Source organism: Archocentrus centrarchus, chromosome 5 (assembly GCF_007364275.1).
Source record: "Archocentrus centrarchus isolate MPI-CPG fArcCen1 chromosome 5, fArcCen1, whole genome shotgun sequence".
In the NCBI taxonomy this organism is placed as follows: domain Eukaryota; kingdom Metazoa; phylum Chordata; class Actinopteri; order Cichliformes; family Cichlidae; genus Archocentrus; species Archocentrus centrarchus.
The window spans coordinates 9,336,093-9,354,233 of NC_044350.1; the positions used below are offsets into that span (position 1 = coordinate 9,336,093).

At 42.8% G+C, this 18,141-nt stretch overlaps 1 protein-coding gene across 2 annotated transcripts in view; it reads right to left on the bottom strand.

The window, feature by feature from the left end:
• Positions 1 to 17,772, bottom strand: part of fgd5a (FYVE, RhoGEF and PH domain containing 5a) — a 32,730-nt gene extending 14,958 nt beyond the window's left edge. For both annotated transcript variants that reach the window (XM_030729535.1, XM_030729534.1), the window contains exons 1-7: positions 17,478 to 17,772; positions 12,924 to 15,672; positions 5,328 to 5,445; positions 4,358 to 4,416; positions 3,908 to 3,938; positions 982 to 1,133; positions 318 to 474 (exon numbers count right to left, since the gene is read on the bottom strand). In XM_030729535.1, the coding sequence (XP_030585395.1) occupies positions 318 to 474; positions 982 to 1,133; positions 3,908 to 3,938; positions 4,358 to 4,416; positions 5,328 to 5,445; positions 12,924 to 15,672; positions 17,478 to 17,487 (3,276 nt within the window). In that variant the 5' untranslated portion in view covers positions 17,488 to 17,772. The remainder of the gene's footprint in view (positions 1 to 317; positions 475 to 981; positions 1,134 to 3,907; positions 3,939 to 4,357; positions 4,417 to 5,327; positions 5,446 to 12,923; positions 15,673 to 17,477) is intronic.
• Positions 17,773 to 18,141: the final 369 nt, after the last annotated feature.

Consider the following 18,141-nt stretch of genomic DNA (forward strand, 5'->3'; position numbering starts at 1 on the left):
AGAGGAGGTTCAGAAAGGCCAGCATCTCCCTGTGGAAGCTGGGTGACAAAAATAAAAGCTGAGAGCTGTAAGTAAGTGCCAGGGGAAACACTAGGTCTGATTTCTGCACCCATGACTATTTACTTGCCCTCCATGAGCATTTAAAATGAACCTGAGATGATCCTTTTTATTATGCACTGTTTTTTGAACTCAAGTTCACAAAAACACACAATAAGCCAAAGGAAAAAGAAAAATGGCAACAGAAAGAAAGACTTGGCGGGAAACACAAGAGCTGACTTTATGTGGACACATTTCGGTCAGTCTGTTCAGTGTTTTACCTCAAATTTCTTGACGATTTTGGCAAATGCCGGGTTTTTCCTGCAGCTCTCCTCGAGTAAAGACATGCTGCGGTCATACTCTGAGATGTAGGTGTCAAACACGGCAAAGTTGTCCCGACGAGACAAGATCACATCTGCCACTTTTGGACTCTCCTCCCTTCACAGGGAAGAAAATCAGTGATTAAGTAAATTTACTTTAATCACATAAAGTTGTTTTCTTGTTAAAGAAAAAGTCCCACAGAAAAATTCAAAGTCTGAGCTTATATATGTATATATTCACATTTTGTGAATTATTAACTTTATTCCAGCACTTCAGGTACTCAAGTCATACATTTGTCATCTGGATGTTTGACAACTCTTAACAAGCAATTATAATTAGCACCCAATTTGCTAAATGTATTCAAAACTACAAAAACCATTTTGCTCTGGAAGGATCACAAGAGAACAAAAGACCTGAGCTTAGTAATGGCAGTGGGTACCAAGACCCTCTGAAGCTATTGCACTTTGCCTTTTAGTGGAGTTAGAATAGTGTACAGTGATTATAAGAGCCTCAGTGGAGAGTAAATTATCACCACTGTGAAAGTCTCAACATGTGCCCACAACACTGCTACAATGAAAACAATACAAACTGGCAAAAATACCAATGTACCATTGTGTTTCTTACCACTGACTAATACGCTCTTCCAGCTCAGTAAAGATGCTGCTATGGAGGGTGTACACATCAGGGAGGACTCCCAATACTTCCCCCAACCTCTGCTCCTCCAGCACTGGGTCTCCTTCCTCATCCACTGCCTCAGTCACCGCTGACCTAAAGTCCTGCACAACAGAGGGAAAACAGGATTTGTGAGAAGATTTTTTTTTTTTAAGAAGACAAATGTATGGGGAAAAAGAGAGAAAAGGGAATGGAGGAAATTGTTGTGAGGCTTGAAGAAGGAAGGTGTGTGTGTGTGTGTGTGTGTGTGTGTGCGTGTGTGTGTATGCGTGTGTGTGTGTGTGTGTGTGTGTGTGTGTGTGTGTGTGTGTGTGTGTGTGTGTGTGTGTGTGTGTTGGTGGCGGGGGGGTAGCCAGAAGAAATGAAAGATACAGAGGAATGAGGAACCAAGAGAAAAATGGAAGGAAGGTCAGATCCTCCTTAACATCCTTCCTGCTACCCTCCCCTCATATCATCTCATTACTTTGGTCTGTGTCCAGGCATTCAGGAAAGGTGGCCTTGCTTCAGGTGGTGTTGCATAATGACCTTACAATCTTGTTCTGTACATTGCCCCTGCTTTTAATTTCTCAGCATACACCAATATACAGTGAATTAGGGTCTCTTAAATCCATTCAACTCACATAAATAGTGTGCAATAGGCATTCAGAGCTACAGTATCAGTGACTAAAAGGATGAATATGAGGATTTATGGGAGGAAAACCTGGAGGAGAGGTTATTTATCTACTGAGCAAATGAACACAAAAAGAAAAAGGAAGTAGGTGAATCATTAGGTGATGTCAACACTGTTAAAAAATATCACTTTTCTCTACAAGCAAAGCTTTGCAACTAACTACTGTCTATAAAGCTGTGGCGAGTCTGTAAGGTATAAGTGCATAAGGGTCCATCAATCCCAGCTCTGAGTAGCGTGCAGCCATAAAACAAATAGAGATGTCCCAGGCCGTGAGATAACCTGGTGACACCAGGCGCTTCAGAACACGCCGTCCATCATGTGCAATCGATCTCGTATGAGTTAACATTCATCACTTCTCACACCTGCTTTTACGGATCAGGTCAGATTCCTCAGCTTACACACAAACATACAACTTCTCAGATCCATGGATGAATAAGCTTTCCCGTCCTTTTTGCCCATTAGCTCACCACCTTATCCCGATTTTCCTCACGTAAGGCAGGTCAAGAAGCAACGTGTTAAGCGCTCGGTTGAGCAGCCAGTCGTGCTCAGTGATAATACGGCATAGAGAATCTGTTCAGGGGTCACGGGTCACAAATGAGAAGAAAATAATAAGTCCAGACCTCATATGCTGAAGCAGTTATGGGGAAAGTCATAGAAGAGGAGCACAGCCTCCCTTCCTATGTGGAGGCATGGCCCTGGAAATTCTTTGTGTTCATGTTATTCCTTATCAAACAATGGAACAATAGCTCATGTGTGCCTCTCACTTTACGCTGCTCCTTGTTTGTTCCCAGACTGTGTGTTTGTGCATGTTGTGCCGCTGGAGTGTTTCCCGGCTGGAATATCTCTGTTTCATCCTAATTATGAGATCAGGCTGCATGAAACAGTGACTGATATCTCAAAAGATCACATTTTGAAGTTTGAAGAATAACAAGCCCCCTGTGCATTATGCAAATGCATGATAAAAATGGCCTCAATGTCACCTTTGAAAGGTGTCGGAAACGGTGGTATGGTAACACCGAAGAGGAACGCAAGGTTACTCTGTGTCTATTGAAGTGACAATTTCTGGTAACAGATCATTTACACAGAACAAAAAGGTTCATTAATTACTCCCCAAAAATGAATCACTACTGATGCACTGATGTCCATATTGACTCGCAGCATACGCTTCTGCCTGCACTTTGCCACACATCAACTAATTAGTATAACCAAGCATCATGATGAGACTGCAGATATATGATTATAAGTGGGGGCCCATTGTATAATATTTACATTAGTTGCTGTTTAATGGCATCAAATTACCCATTACACAAAGCTGCTATGTTGTACTCACAGCAGGCTTTAATAAATCATGGTGAAGGGGCACACATAAGAAATTCAGGTTATGACCTTATTCAAGGTTAGAAGGTACAGGCTGACTGATGGGCTTCCCTGGCTTCAATGACTCTACCTGTCAGATTTGTACTGGCAACCATCAACTTAATAGCCACTTCTCCACACCATGTTGCCAGTGTTTTCACTTCTAATGTTTTTTTTTTTTAAATCTGGATTAAATAAGAGTTGTCACTGAAGGTCATTTTAGGTGTCAAATATCCCTCTTTGTTTGTACCTCTGCAGGGATATGGTCTTGTTATGACAGGCACTGAGTGAGAAACGATGGGAAGAGATGACAACAGTTGGCTGTGATGCATGGCCGACCTCTGGCTCACCAAAGCTCACTTTTAAATCCTCTGTCCAACAATAACTTTACTTCTTCCTCTAATGAGAGGGAAATTCTCCACTGGATGGCACACCTGGTCATGAGGAGCTCAAGCTGCGCATCCAGTTGAAAAAAATATAAAAGGACCCGCCTGCTTTTTTTTGTGACCTTCAGGTGGCAGATTGCCAGTCGAGGGTGGGTGTGTGCACACATTCAGCGTCAGATGAATAAGGACACAAGGACGGCATCGGTAGGAGCGCCTCGGGTGCGCACACTGCGTCATCTTACAACTGACCACACCAGAGTACAACATGTCAACTTTGTCAAAACCAGGAAGTGGATCTTGCTGCAACAACACTGATAAACCTGAATGGACCCTTGCAAAGAGGAGGGGGTGGAAGAAGGAGACAGAGACTGGGGAGCAGACACACAGGATATGATGTTATCAAGACAGCTTAATAGGCCTCCAACCATTTGACACTTTTGTGGCGTGCCAGTGAAGACATTCTTACCTCCTGAAGGTGCTTGAGGGCACTGATGTGTCTGCAAAACAAGAAGAGAGAAGCATTAGACCTAATTAAACTGCAGGGGGATTTTAAAACCTTCTACACAACTAAGTTCATTTTTCTACGAGACTCGTTTAATTATTTAAATTATGCATGATGAAAAAACTACATCAGTGGAATGGCTAAGTGGGCAGCAGGGCAAGAAGCAAGACTGGTGAAAGACACTTGTGTAATTGGCTGTCAGTTACTCTGCATGCAGCTTGATGAATGAGGGAGAAGAAGGAGAGATACAGCTGGAAGGAGCTGGAGAGCAAAATAGGGGCATAATCATAACAAAAAAAGAAAGAAAGAAAGAAAGAAAAAATAAAAACATTAGGTGTTGATAGAGGATGATGTTTGTGATGACATGCAGGAGAACCGGCTCAAATTGGGAAATCGACAAAAGCAGGTGCTCACAGTCTCTCCGAGTCAACGAGCTCTTTGGCGATGTAGAACGCTCGGGATCGGCCATCAATCTGTGTGACAGGGAGGGAGAACAGCGGGAGACGAATGAACACAGCGCATGTTTAAAGGCTCTCTGCGGGCACTTACTGCTCTCCAACGCTAATACGCAGCCAAGCCACGCGGCGGCCGAGGAGACTGACGAAAAACCAAATTCACTTTTTTGTAGATTCCTGCTGTCAAAATAAGACTGATTATTTCATTACGGTGCAGCGCAGACATGAAGGTTTTCTCAAATATGCGACTTTTAAATTCAGATGCATTATGTATGAGAGCCTGTATGTGTGTGTGTGTGTGTGTGCATGTGTGTGTGCTAACAACAATGCTGCCCATTGATTTAGAGGCTAATCAAAGGGCCTCAAAACATCCGAGCCAAAACATAACATTGAAGTCTTTTAGGGATTTACCGGCACTGCTCCTGTACCGTGTCAATGTTATTTTTTTTCCTACGTGCGGCATTTCACAAATACTGCATTAAAGTCGCACTGATCCTCATTTCCTTGAAATAAAACCAAAACACACTTCAATTAAATGAACCTGTTCCTGGAGGCGACCGCTAAAACCTCACTTGTCCCCTTCCTCTTTGAATTCTCCTCTCATTTATTGTGGCTTTTCTTTGAAGAAAGGGAGAACAAGGAAATGAATGTCACATAACGAGAACAGGGGGCTGATGCAATTGTGATAGCAGCAGGATGGGTGGGGTACATTTTTGAGCTACTGTAAAATGTCTGCTTTCTACCATATAGAAATTGTTTACCCCTTATGTTATGGTGTTACTTTTGAAATCTTTCAATAATCCAGATTTAGCACTATCAACAAAATAACAGAGGACTTCTGTTATTCAGGTAGATCTGCTAGAGCATCACAGAGCTAAATTAATCACATTCGCCCTTGCTTTCACTTGTTTCTGTATCCTACAACTCACCTGTCGTTCATAACTTTGCTCCACAGCCCCCTCTTCCTCCTCTGAGGTACGCCCGTGGTCCTCATCCCCTGACAGCCCAGCAGAGACGGGGTTCATTGGGAAAGGCTCTGTGTAGGCACTGCAAGAGGAGGGAAAATTATGAAAGGAGCAAAACAGCTCTGGCAATGAAATATAGTGAATACCTAATACTATATGAGGATCTATTTTTATAGCAAACCTTAAACTGCAATGCTTTAACCAGGAAGATGCTGAATATTCGCAACTGGGAATTCAAGGCAGCACAGAGGACACATTTAGCACATTTACTGTAAAAAGCCACCATATTCTAATGGGGCATCCTTTAAAACACCAAGGATTACTCAAAGTCCCCTGTAATTGTGGGTTTTTCTTTTTCCTGTGTGCATCTCTAAGCATTTCAGTCCTCATATGGAGACCTCCAGAGGCATACTGTAATCCCTTTCCTGATTTGTGCCTCTCACAGATGGCGCGTTTGTGTATGTGCACCAGTAATCCTTTAGTGCGCTGCTACACCTGAGAGGGGCATGCTGTAGGTCATTTCACATTTAATCCCTTTAAATGCAACCTGTGCTAATTATTAATGTCCTCCAGCCCATTAAGACACATTAAGAATCCTTATAGTCACACTGTCAGTAAGCTACACCGGTAACAATTACTGCCAAAACAGCAATATGACATGTAGTGGATAGCTATAGTAGGTTTTGAGAGTACTGCTTGTACTGTGATGAAACATAGGTTGCTGCACTGTAAATTTTAACATGTTAGTGAATTCTACTTTATATTACATTAAAAGCACCTCAGTATACATTAGGTTAACTGACTTGAAAATAAATCAATTCACAAAATATATGCGAGACAGAGATCTTATTTTTGTTATAGTTCCCGAGTCTCATACATTACATGTGTGGAGGAACGCATCTTTAAAACAATGACCCTAAACATGAGCACCAGCTAGGAGTCATTAAAAGCTGCAGGAGTCTCGGACATGGTGGCCTACACAAACCTGAGCACCGTTCTTGGCCACGCAGGCACTGGAAATGATATCACATAGCTCAATAAAAGAGAAATAAGAATTACAGCACACCAAAATTAATGATTTTAACTCAAACATTATTAGCTGCACTCTTCACTGCAAAAACTGGCCAAAATCAAGCGCATATTATCAAATGAACCATGCAAACAGTCTATTGATAATATTAGATTGAAGTGATGTATGATTTTAAAGTGGGTAATTTCAGAAATGTTTGCATTTTTGACAATCTGTACTCATTACTCCTTACTTAGGTGGAATATATCTATCTATGGCTTACAAGAAAATTCTCTTTCACTCTAACTGTCAAGCAACTGATTTATCTTCTGTTCAAGAGATCACTTGAATTCACTGAAAGCATCATAGGAGGGTTAAGGGCATCTTCTATGCAAAAGGATATGCATGATTCTGGGGGACTGATCCAAAATATGATTCTTTAATCGTAAAATATGCAACAACTGTGTTTGCAAACAGATGTTCTGCTCTTTAAATGACACGTCCATGATGCAGACATAAAGCAGAGGAGAGGGACTGTGACAGTGACATATAGCCTGCTTAAACTGCTGCTATAAGCTTTTATATAGTTCCACCCTCACACCCTGTATGCTGTTAATGGCTGGGATTCACACAACTGCCCAGTGGTTACAGCCCAGAAATATCTCAAACACAACATAATAACCGATAATTGAGACAGATTGTGTTTTTGTGTGAGGCTCCATGTTTTTTTTTTTTTTTGTTTTTTTTATATCCTTCATGTTATATCTTTTTGCAAAATATTCTGATGTCAGATGATTTGTAGATGCTGGTGTGCGTTAGCACCGTTGCCTCACAGCAAGATCCTGGGTTCAAATCCAGGCTGGGACCTTTCAGTACATGCATGGTTCTCTCTGAGTACTCCGGCTCCCTCCAACAGTCCAAATGCATGCATTACTTTATGGTGATTCTAAACTGACCATGACTGTGAATGGTTGTCTGTTTCTGTGTGATAGACTGACAACCTGTCAGGGTGCACCCCATGACAGCTGGGATAGGCCCCTGTATTAGATAAGTAGAAGAAGATGACCCTTTTGGAGGACATGTTAATGACATGTTCTTTGCTGTCCCTCTTCCTCATTACTTTTGTCTTCTGCTGTGTTTCCTTCCTTTGTTTGGTCTGCTGTTTGTGCAGTGTGCAATTTATGCTGCCAATTGTCCTGCAGACCTGAGATTCATCACAGTCTGACCAGGCTCTTCACTCCAGTCTCTGCCAGACTGTTCATACTGCTTATGTGCTGCTAAAGTTAAGCCCAAGAAGACATTCACAAGTAGTTGCTTGTGATAATAGTTCCTCGCTGACCTTGAGTCTCTTTATGGTTCAGGTTTTCAACCTCTTTATTTGCCTGCCTGCTTCACTCAGCTCTGCACCCAGACTACTGTTTTCTTCACCCTGTCAGTCACACTTCTCTCCAACAGTGCTGCTCAGCCATCAGCATGCTCATCCTTCGCTCACCGGCTATGCTCCGTTACATACCTGCCTTCCACTACACCATCCATCTAAATTAAATCACCAGTACATTTACTTAAATCTACAATAAACAGAGTTGGTATAGTGCTAACCCTTCTCTGTGAGTCCAAAGATAGCTTGTTATCCACTAATGATGAAAACAGCTGTTACATAAAAACCTATCTAGTGAGATTCTTTTTTAGACAAACTATGAAATATATAAAGACAGTGTGATAATGCAATGCAAATAATATTTAGCACGAATACATTGGCATAGATTAATTCTCATATGCACTCCTTTTAATCAGTGTTTTTCTTGATGCCCTCAGTGCAAACTGAGAGTAGACCAAAGGTTACAAGAGACACCCTCTGGACTTCATCTCCATTCAGTTACACATACTCACTTATACACACACACACAGACATCAATTGACCTCACTGGGTTGGCTGGTGAAAGTACCTCCAGCCCATTGACCTCAGACAAGACAGGTCAGCCTGGACTGCGTGGGTGCTGCTGTGAAAAAAAAAAAGAGTACTGGGGGGGGGTTCCTCCTCACACTCATTCTTAAGCTCTGATTTATTGCACAAGTGAGATCAATTCCTTCAAACCCTCACTCTCACCTTTTCACCTTCAACCTTGAACAGCACCGCAATCTTTGTAAACACACCATCTCTATGTGTTACGGATAGTTGTGACCAAATTCTACTGCTGTTTCCCAAACAAGAGAATGTGAAAGACACACGCACGCACGCACGCACACACACACACACACACACAAAATGAGTACTGCTTTAAAATATACCAGCATTTTAAAAACAGCCTGACATGCCAAATTTAAACTTCAACCAATGTTATATACCATTACCATATTTAAATCTGCAAATATGAGTTTTGTAATATGCTAATACATTAGGCCTTTCACAAGACCATTACGGCAATGCTATTATGCCAGCCGACTGCAATGTCCCCTGTTAATGCGACAAAGTTAAATCTAGTGTGTCAAATTCAGAGGAAGACACAATGACTCTCTGCTAAACGGCCTGGATTCCACCAATCTGCTGCGAATTTGACGATGCTTGTAATATGTAATTCAATTGAGCTAAACGCTGAGTGTTAAAATATATATTTGGACCAATAAGACAGGCCTTTTCCCTCTCCTAATGGCACTATTACAGGAAATAGGGCCAAAGGAAAAGGTTCATTAGCTTGCTAACTATTGAAGACTGGGATACTAATGGGAGGATTAAGAGCGTGGGAGCAGCGCTAAATAGCTGTTCTTCTGTTTTTAGAGAGGATGATTACATATAGCCCGTGGCTGTTGTGTAGCTGAAACTGTGTGAAGAGTTCTCCAGAAATGCTGCTACCTTGCCTATGATGTGATCGATAGGCTGAATGCAACCAGTCATGATGTGGAATATTAATATTTCCACATCATGATCATGTCCATTCGTATATGCAACAGTGTTATAATTCCTGTGCACTTGTTTCTGTTTATGCCACTAAACCACAAGAGTGAGAGGAATATACTTTGGGGACTGATGCCGAGAGGCTGGGGATGGTCTTGATAAACTAGAAGAACAATAACATTGGACCTGACATTCCTGACTGCACCACACCTCATTCTGCTATTCAAGGGAAAGTCCACAAGCCTCCACCCCACCTCAGTGACCCCCTTCTTCCCACTTCATTCTATCTGTCCTCCCCTTTCTCCACCTTGCTGCCTCCCACCAGAGCCCCGCCCTCGTCCTGCATTTCCTGTAAACAGGCTGGTGGGACGCTCCTAGGCTGGACGCTTCCTCCCCGGGGATGACCTGGCAATGACCTCAGAGTGACTGGCACCAGGCCTGGCAAACCGAGGACACACCCTGTCCACCACCTCGCTACACAGCCACCACCCAGTACAACAATGTACTTAAGATGTCTCCCTCATCACTACTCACACTAACATAACAGTGGGTGGAGGGGATCCTTTAGAGGCCATGCCAGGGCTTTGTCATCACTCTGAGGAGGTTCACATTGAAGTGTTTGCAGTGAAAATGATGCCAAAAGGATAAACTAGAGATGTACAATTCTGCTTATGTTACTGAGCACGGCACAATAGAACCTGTGTGCACAGTGAGAGCAACATATTTGCATTACTGCTGTAAGCCTACCTGGAACTGCTTTGAGGTACCAGAAAGGACACTTCATGCTCTGTAATTTGAGGCCAATCCTAAATCCTGGACTTTTTTTTTTTTTTTTTTTTGCTAAAATGCTTGTTTTCCATCTCTCATTTGTTGCTGCATGGATACTTGGCAAACACTATACTGCTGAGGCTGCACACTCAGCAGGAGCCTCATCTTTGATAAAGCACACAGGGCTGTAACTTAGTATGCATGCACATATGCATATATACACCACTTATAAACAAACACGTTGTATAAAGCTTGGAATAAATCATTAGTGTACCTTTTCCGTATCCATTGTACACTACGGTAGCTTGCTAATGAACATGTCTCTTTGCTTTGCCTGAATGCTTGTGTTAAAGTAGTGTCTGAACGCTGCTGGACATTAATCACACACATGGAAACAAGCCAAGCCTGTGAGTTCTCCTTAAAATGCATGTCTGCGACTGCAGGCACAGTCCTTTTGTGCGCAGTGCTCTGGAGCCACTTGCCCATTTTCCTCACCACAAAAACACACTTTTTCCTCTGTGGGTCTACAACCACATTGACTGTTAAATCTTTCCTCAATAAATCACTGCCTCCGTCAGCTTGGTGGCCTGGGACAGCGGCAGTGTCAAGGTTTGAAAAGAGTTTTGGGCAAGATGTACACACATGGGCAGACAAAAGCACCTACACCAACTGGACGGTAAACACACATGCACACGTACAGCATATACACTCAGACATGTATGGGCACACCAAAGAGTGGCTCTGGCAACAGATGCCTCTCTAGGTGGAATGAAGTGAAGGCAAGGTGACCAGACAGATAGGCTTTTTTGCATCATTATGAGCAGTGTGAGACCTCCAGCACACAATGAGCCACACTGATAGCATCACTGAGAGATAAAAGGCCCTGGGAGAGGGCTTGAAAATGAAAAGATTTCAAATAATGTTGAAATATGTATAAAGTTTGGCGGTACAGTTAAAATGAATGGCAGCGTGTCTGTGGCTAACTGTTAGGACGGACAAAATTTGATGATAAAACGGTAAAACAAACAGTTTGATTAGATCATGAAATTAAAAAAAAGGACGCTGTGAGAAATAAGGGCAAAGTGAGGCGGAAGCGCTCTGTCCCAGGATCCTCTTAAGCCTTTCACAGAGCTCTCTGTAATGACCCATCTCTTTGACTACACAGTGGTCATCAAACACAACTCTTTTATTAAGACTGGGGAAATACTGTGGCCTGCAGTGGCTGAAGCTGTGCCACAGGCTGGGGTAATTTGGCACAGTCTGATCTTGGTGATTCCTCACTCTATCACACACTGCAGTAAATCCTGCTGCCCCCCAAGGGTCCAATGAAAGAGGAGCACTCAGGAGAGAGCTACTTTAATAAAAGCCTTCCTGAACTTAACTATCAGTGTCAGGTACAGGAGAGAAATTATACCACAACAGCTCTCGCGCTCCTTTTTCCCGTTCTTACTGCCCCCACCCACCAGTTCACTTCATTGCTATGCTCTTTGTTTTCTTACTGATCAGCTCCTTCTATTCACACCTCCCCTCCCCTTGCACTCTCGCCTTTTCTTTTTCTTCTCCACTTCGATGTGCGAAGAAAAAAAAAAACTCCACATTTTTGCACTTTTAATTGCATCCATAATGACTTCCTCTAATGTTTGCAACCTGCAATCTGCAAGCAACCCAACTGCCATTACCTGTTCTATCAACTCAGACTTGTAGAAGAAGCAGCAGCACCAGATGTGACCGCTAAGTCCACCAAATGGAAAAATAGGAGTAAGCTCTCCCACAAGCATTGTCTTTCTTCCCAAAGCTAGTGATGCCTGACATGGCAGGCTGCTCATCTCTCACACAGAATATGTGTCAGCTGTTAGGCTTGCACTCTTGTGTGTATTGCACTGCCCCTAACAACTCAGCTGATTACTTTAAAACTGATTCCAGAGACAAAACACTCTCGCGTGTTCTGCAGACTCTGGAATGAATATGCAGAATAAGGTTCGTTTAAAATGTCCAAGAATAAAAAGATTGGCTGAAAATCAACAACTGATCATAAACAAAAACCATTATAGGGGTATTATATTAAAGCCATAAAAGATGAAGCTGCAATTCAAGTCAAGCTGTCGGACAGCTAATGGATTAGCTAATTATTCTGACTAAATGAGTAAGCACTAATCATCTGTTGTTGGCTGCCACCGATGGTACTTCATAATTTTGCCATGTATTAAGGTCAGCACACTCCCATTCATAGCATATGGAGATTGCTTTGGGTTTTTTTTTTTTTTTTTTTAGCCCAGATGTTGGGATGCTGCTTTAGCCCCAGTACAATGCAGAATAATGTGATATGATATGTGGTGCTCACAGCAGTGAGAAAAATCCCACTGACTGTGTGTATTAGTCTATATTCAGGATTCTCGAGGTATGGCCCCTGGGCTGGTGGCTGTCCTTGGTAACACGCTGTGCTGCAGTGCACTATGGTACATTTCATTCATCCATGTCTGTTGTCACACTAAGATTAAAAAAAGGTGCAGATCACAACTAAGGGAGCTTTTTGGATTTAATTTTTTTCATTCTGTTTCAGCCATCAGACTAAATATTTTTAATATTTGCAAATTAAGCTTATGTGTAAGTTCAATAAGGAAAATCTGTATTGACTCTTCTGTCTGCTTTACTGTATATTTGGCTACTAGTTTATTCATCACTTCTGCTTTTCCATGCTTTCATACTCAAAGCTGACATCAGTGTCCAATACTCTTTCTGCCCGTGTTCTTCAAGCCAATCAGTCTCCACTTTGCACACTTTAAATCTCACTGCTTACCTGTCATTCTTCCTCACAGACTCAAAAACAAACCTTTCAGAATCTCTGCTTCGAAATGAAATAATTTGAACTTCGGCTGGATTTCTATCTTACCTTTCACTGTCCGCTTTTGATGGCTGGGGTTTGCAGTCAATCCCAGGGAAACTGTTCATGTCCACATAGCCATCATTCTCATTGCAGGGAACTGTTGAACGGTTTGGATCCTCAAAAAACTCAGTAACAGTGTGGGATCTAGTGGGTCTGCCTGGAATCTGGATGTTCTCGTAGTCTGAGCTCATGGCTGGGATGTTTTCATAGTCTGAGGTATCCGCACTGGGGAATGAGATGGAACGGGGTTTGGTCAAAGGCAGCGGCATGGCAGAGCGGCGAGAACGCTCCTCAAAGGACTCCACTCTAGAGACACTCCTGCCATAAGCTTTGGGGTCTCCTTTCCTCCTGTGCTGGTCTTTGTAGAGGACAAAGGTGGATGGGAGGTCTGGACGTTGCTGAGGTTTCACCATGCGGGACTGGGGCTGAGGAGAGCTGCCGGTGCTTCTGCGATCAAGCTCAATGACTCTCATTGGGCCGTGGTGGCTTGACTCAGAAGAAGAACGTGAGGAGCGGACACTTCCATCACTGAAGCCCTTTGAATCTGTCTTCTTCTTGAACTTCAGTGCTAAAAACCGCTTGAAGGAGGACTTCTTCTTCTTAGGTAGGTCACTGGGTTCGTGCTGGATGAGGAGGGATGGGGAACTCTTAGTAACTGGTCTTTTAGTGATGTAAACCAGATCAAATGGTGGAGGGATGTCCACTAGAGAGGTTGGTGTGGAAACACCACTGGATGACTGATGGCTACGCTGGGAGAAACTTCCAGATGAGGTTATCATGCACGGAAGCGAAAGGGTGTCATCTTTCCTCCTCATCCTGATCTCATCCCTCAGTGATTGACCCATCTCTGTTGGGTTGGTCAAGGACACATCTGGGCCATCTGTAGATCGCGTGTATAACAAGAAGCGGCGAGACTTCATAGATGGAATCACACAGTTTACACTTGTTTGCTGAGGGTGGCTGGCAGAGTCACTGTTCTTATCCAGGGCCACCGTGTAGTAGTCATGAGTCTGGTCTGTCTCCTCTGGTACCGTTTCCGGGACATAACCTGGAACTTTCCCAGAATAGGAGCGCGATCGAGTAACAACTGTCTTTCGGTCAAGTGTGACAAAATTCTCCCCTTCTGAGTCAAACCCTGCCTCTTCATAAATATGTTCTTCACTATCTGAGTCTGTGTCTTCATAATAAGGCACAATATGGCAGTCCAGTTCCTCTATGTCTTCTTCAAAGGCCTCAGTGGTGTGGGCAAACACAACCCTGTTGGTTAGCTCCGGGGTGCGGCCCAGGTCTAGGTCTGCTGGCACTGTGATATTACACAACCTGAGGCGAGGCTGGCAGCTTTTTCTCTGGCTGCGGAGAGCCTGCTCTCTTTTAGCATTTCTTTCTTTTACACTTTTTACTCTGAAATGCTTCTTTTCCTCTGCTTCCTCTTCATCCTCATCACCTATCTCGATGTAATCCTCTGATGAGACACACTCTAACTGCTCAAGGTCATCTTCTTTAGGGCAGAGTGAATCATCAATGTTTGCATACTCATCTGCTGATTCGCTGTCCTTTGCTTTGTCTTTGTACTCATTTGACTGTTCGGTGGCCTCATCAGTGCAACCCTGCTCTGAGAGGGCTTGCTTATCCTCTAACTTGTCCACATCATCTGATGACACATAGTAAGGTTCCTGGTTAGAAGCACCTGGTGTGTGCTCTTCGTTTGTGGTAGAAGGCTTCCCATCAGTATCATCCTGATTCCACTCAGGGTCAGCAGTGCCACTCACATCTCCTGGAACAGCTTCTATGACGGAGTAAGGCCCAAACACATCCTCTGTGCTGGATGTGAATCGAAAACAGCCGGAAAGATCCTTGGTTGCTCGTTCTGGTTGCCAGACCTCTGTATCGCCTGCTTCAGCTGGGTCGCATGACTCACATGTATCACTAGCATCATCTGTGGGGCCAATCACATCATAGGGATATTCCTCAGTTACAGTTGGAAGCATGCTGAAGCCAAATTGAAACCTTCCACCTTCCAGTTCATTATCATTTCTAAGTGAGTCAGGGTGCAGACAGTCTTTGCTTTCTTCACTGTCTGCTTCCTTAACTTCACTATCATTGAGTGACTGTTTTTGATCAATGTCTGGTTTTTCCGCAGGTTCACAAAGTATTTCAGTCTTTTCAGTTAACCTGTGCTCCTCTTCTCCTTCATTCTCCTCTCCTGCCTCATCCTCTGTTTCAGTTTGACAAGGTGCAGGTGTCAATGGATTCTCATCATCATCAGTGCGATTGCCACTGTCAGGGTAGTTCAAGTCATTGTCATTATTTTCATTCTCAGTAGTGTCAACAGTGGAAATGTCATCTGCTTTGACTGTGTCATCACAGCCAGTGCTGTGTGCTATGTCACTCTTGTTATTTAATATTTCTTCTTCTTTTTCTGATCCCGTTTCAGTTTCTCTCTCTTCTATGTCCCCTGTGTCATTATCCCCATCCTCTGCCTCACTTTTCTCCTCTTGGTCCTGATTCTCCTCAGCCATTTCATGGAGCTCTTCGGTCTCTCCGTCAGAGTGTGCCACATCTCCATTACTGAGGCTCTGCTGAGCACAGGGCTCCCCCTGTGGGTAGGGTTCATACAGGGGTCTGGGCTTGGGGGCGACGGGAGGTTTTGGACTGTGGACGGGGGGACAAGGCCTCGACATCAGCTTGGACTGCACTTTGATGGTGAGATGACTGCGGAGCTTTGGTCGAGGGACTTGCAGTGGATTTTGAAAATCTGTACAGAGAAAGTAAGAAAATTTTTAATCAATTAATGACACAAATAATATTTTTTAACACTTTGCGTGCTTACATTAGGATTAAAAAACAAAAACGTGGCTTATGTTTCTGTATACACTGCTAAGAGGAAACCTTGTCCACTGCAGCAGTCAGTGACACACAGAAAGCTGCAGGGGACACAATCAGCAGGAAAAATAACAGAGCCACAGGGTACTTAGAGAAGGAACAATAACATTTCCCATCTAGGAAATGACACATGCAGATTGGTCATTTAAAGCAAGATTGGTTAATGACTGGCTGATTACAGTCAAAATGTTTCAAATGATTTCACAAGAATTCTTCACCTTTCCGTATGTGTATTTAAATGATCTTATAAGGTATGATCAAGAAGCTTATATATATATATATATATATATATATATATATATATATATATATATATATATATATATATATATATATATATATATATATATTTATATTTATTACTTTTTTTTTTTTTTTTACTATTACAATTAAGTAGGTGTTAAAGTTTGTTAAGTCAGTAAAGAGCACTGCTTGTGAAATCTAGAATTCTAATGAAACACACCCAACATACTTAACAAAGTGTGTATACACGCCTGGTCTCTTCCTGTTATTTAGTACCTGCCCTGACGCACATCCTATTAAACCCTGTGCGCACCCTGGTTATCTCTTAGTGTTCACTCACTCTCTGTGCCAGTGTGGTCTCCTTCCCGTCTATAGCACACTCTTCCAAAACTTTTACATTTTTTCCAGTAATAAAAAAATATATATATTTCAGGTTAATGAATCCATGCAGCAAAGCCAACATGAAGGACTCCATGCAGGATGGGGAAAGGACATTAACTACATGGTCTTCCCAACACTCCTGCATAAACCTCTCCAGGAGTGCACATTTTCACAACACAAATGCACTTCCTTCTCACCATTCTTCCCAAGCACCCAGAAACACAAACCCATACGCAAGTACACACAGTTTTCCTTGTTTTTCCTGAAAGAGTGTGTCAAAGAACAATAAAAGAGGGAGAAAAAACAAGGATCCCAGTCTGACAAAGCAACCGACTGCAAACAACAGGATATGGATTACGCAACAAGAATTCAATTAGAACAAATGCTTGAAAAACAAAGGAAGAGATAGAGACTGGGACCTTGACAGTGCCAAACTCTCAGGATATGATTTCAGACTGAGTCCTCATTATGAACATGAACCATGAAAATCATACCAACCAGTCTAAAATCTAAAGTGAGGAGGCTATCACGCAAAAATGGATCTTCATTGTTGAGATTCTATTTGAAAATTTTCACAAAAACCGCACCCAACTGATAACTTTCTCTCTTTATTACTTTTTTCTTTCTTTTTTTTTAAAGAGCTGAACCACTGAAGACAGGTGACCATCTACACAGAACAATTGCGTTGTGCACTTTCACAGAGATGGATTATAATCCTAATTCTAAACGTAATACTAATCCTGTAACAGGACATTTTCCCCCCTGTTGGAGACCTCCACTGGGGACAACCGTAACGGATCCGTGATTGAAACCACTTCAAAAGTGTAATAGAAAAATAATTTCCATTAAAAATGTCAGTAGATGTGTGATCAAACTACCCAGCACTACAATAAATATCATCGTGTAACGTGGAAAGTAAGTAGGTGAAATATAATTCCCGCCACGATTAACTACTTTCATAGTTTTACACTCTTATATTAACACACTTTTCATGATGTAAAACCAAAAGTTTGCTTCCTGGGGTGTTCACGTAAAAGGTTATTCACCACCAACCTGCGTTCATTCTTGGACATCATCATATACGGTAAGCGAAAGTTATCCTCATTTTTGCCTTCACACCGACGGTGCCTCTCCCAATGACGCGGAAACTTAATCCAAACACACTGCGGTGGAACCAAGTTGTGGAGGAAGAGTAGCAGAACGTTTCATCTTTATCTTCTCCAGAGGTGGTCGACTTGCGCAAGGTGCCTCTTCTCGCAGAATGAGCAGCTGAGCTTTCGGCTCCAGTGCCGATGCTACAGTAACCGCTGCTGTGTGGAAACGGGAGGTGCTGCTGTTTGGCGCTTCCTGAGGCAGGGTTAGAGCGCAGCGCGGACGAGGAGCGCGAATCAAACCCACTCAAAATGCAGCGCACGCCAATTTATCTCAGCTACTGTGGAAGTTTTGTCACTGACGAATCAGTGAACTTCTCTTGCGTGGTCGTCTTTTAGTTACATGACTTCCTGCTCCACAGATGCGTGTAAATATTGCCATACAGGGAGCAGGGTCAGCTGGAGTTGAGAGAGATTTGTGCAGTAAATATGAAACTATAAGCCACAATTCATCTTGAGCGCCGTATCGTCCCAATGGACAGCTTTAAATCTGCAGCTACAATTTTTCTGCGCGAAGAACATTATTTTCTAAACCTTCATCTATTCTTTTTTTTTCTGTGTAGGAG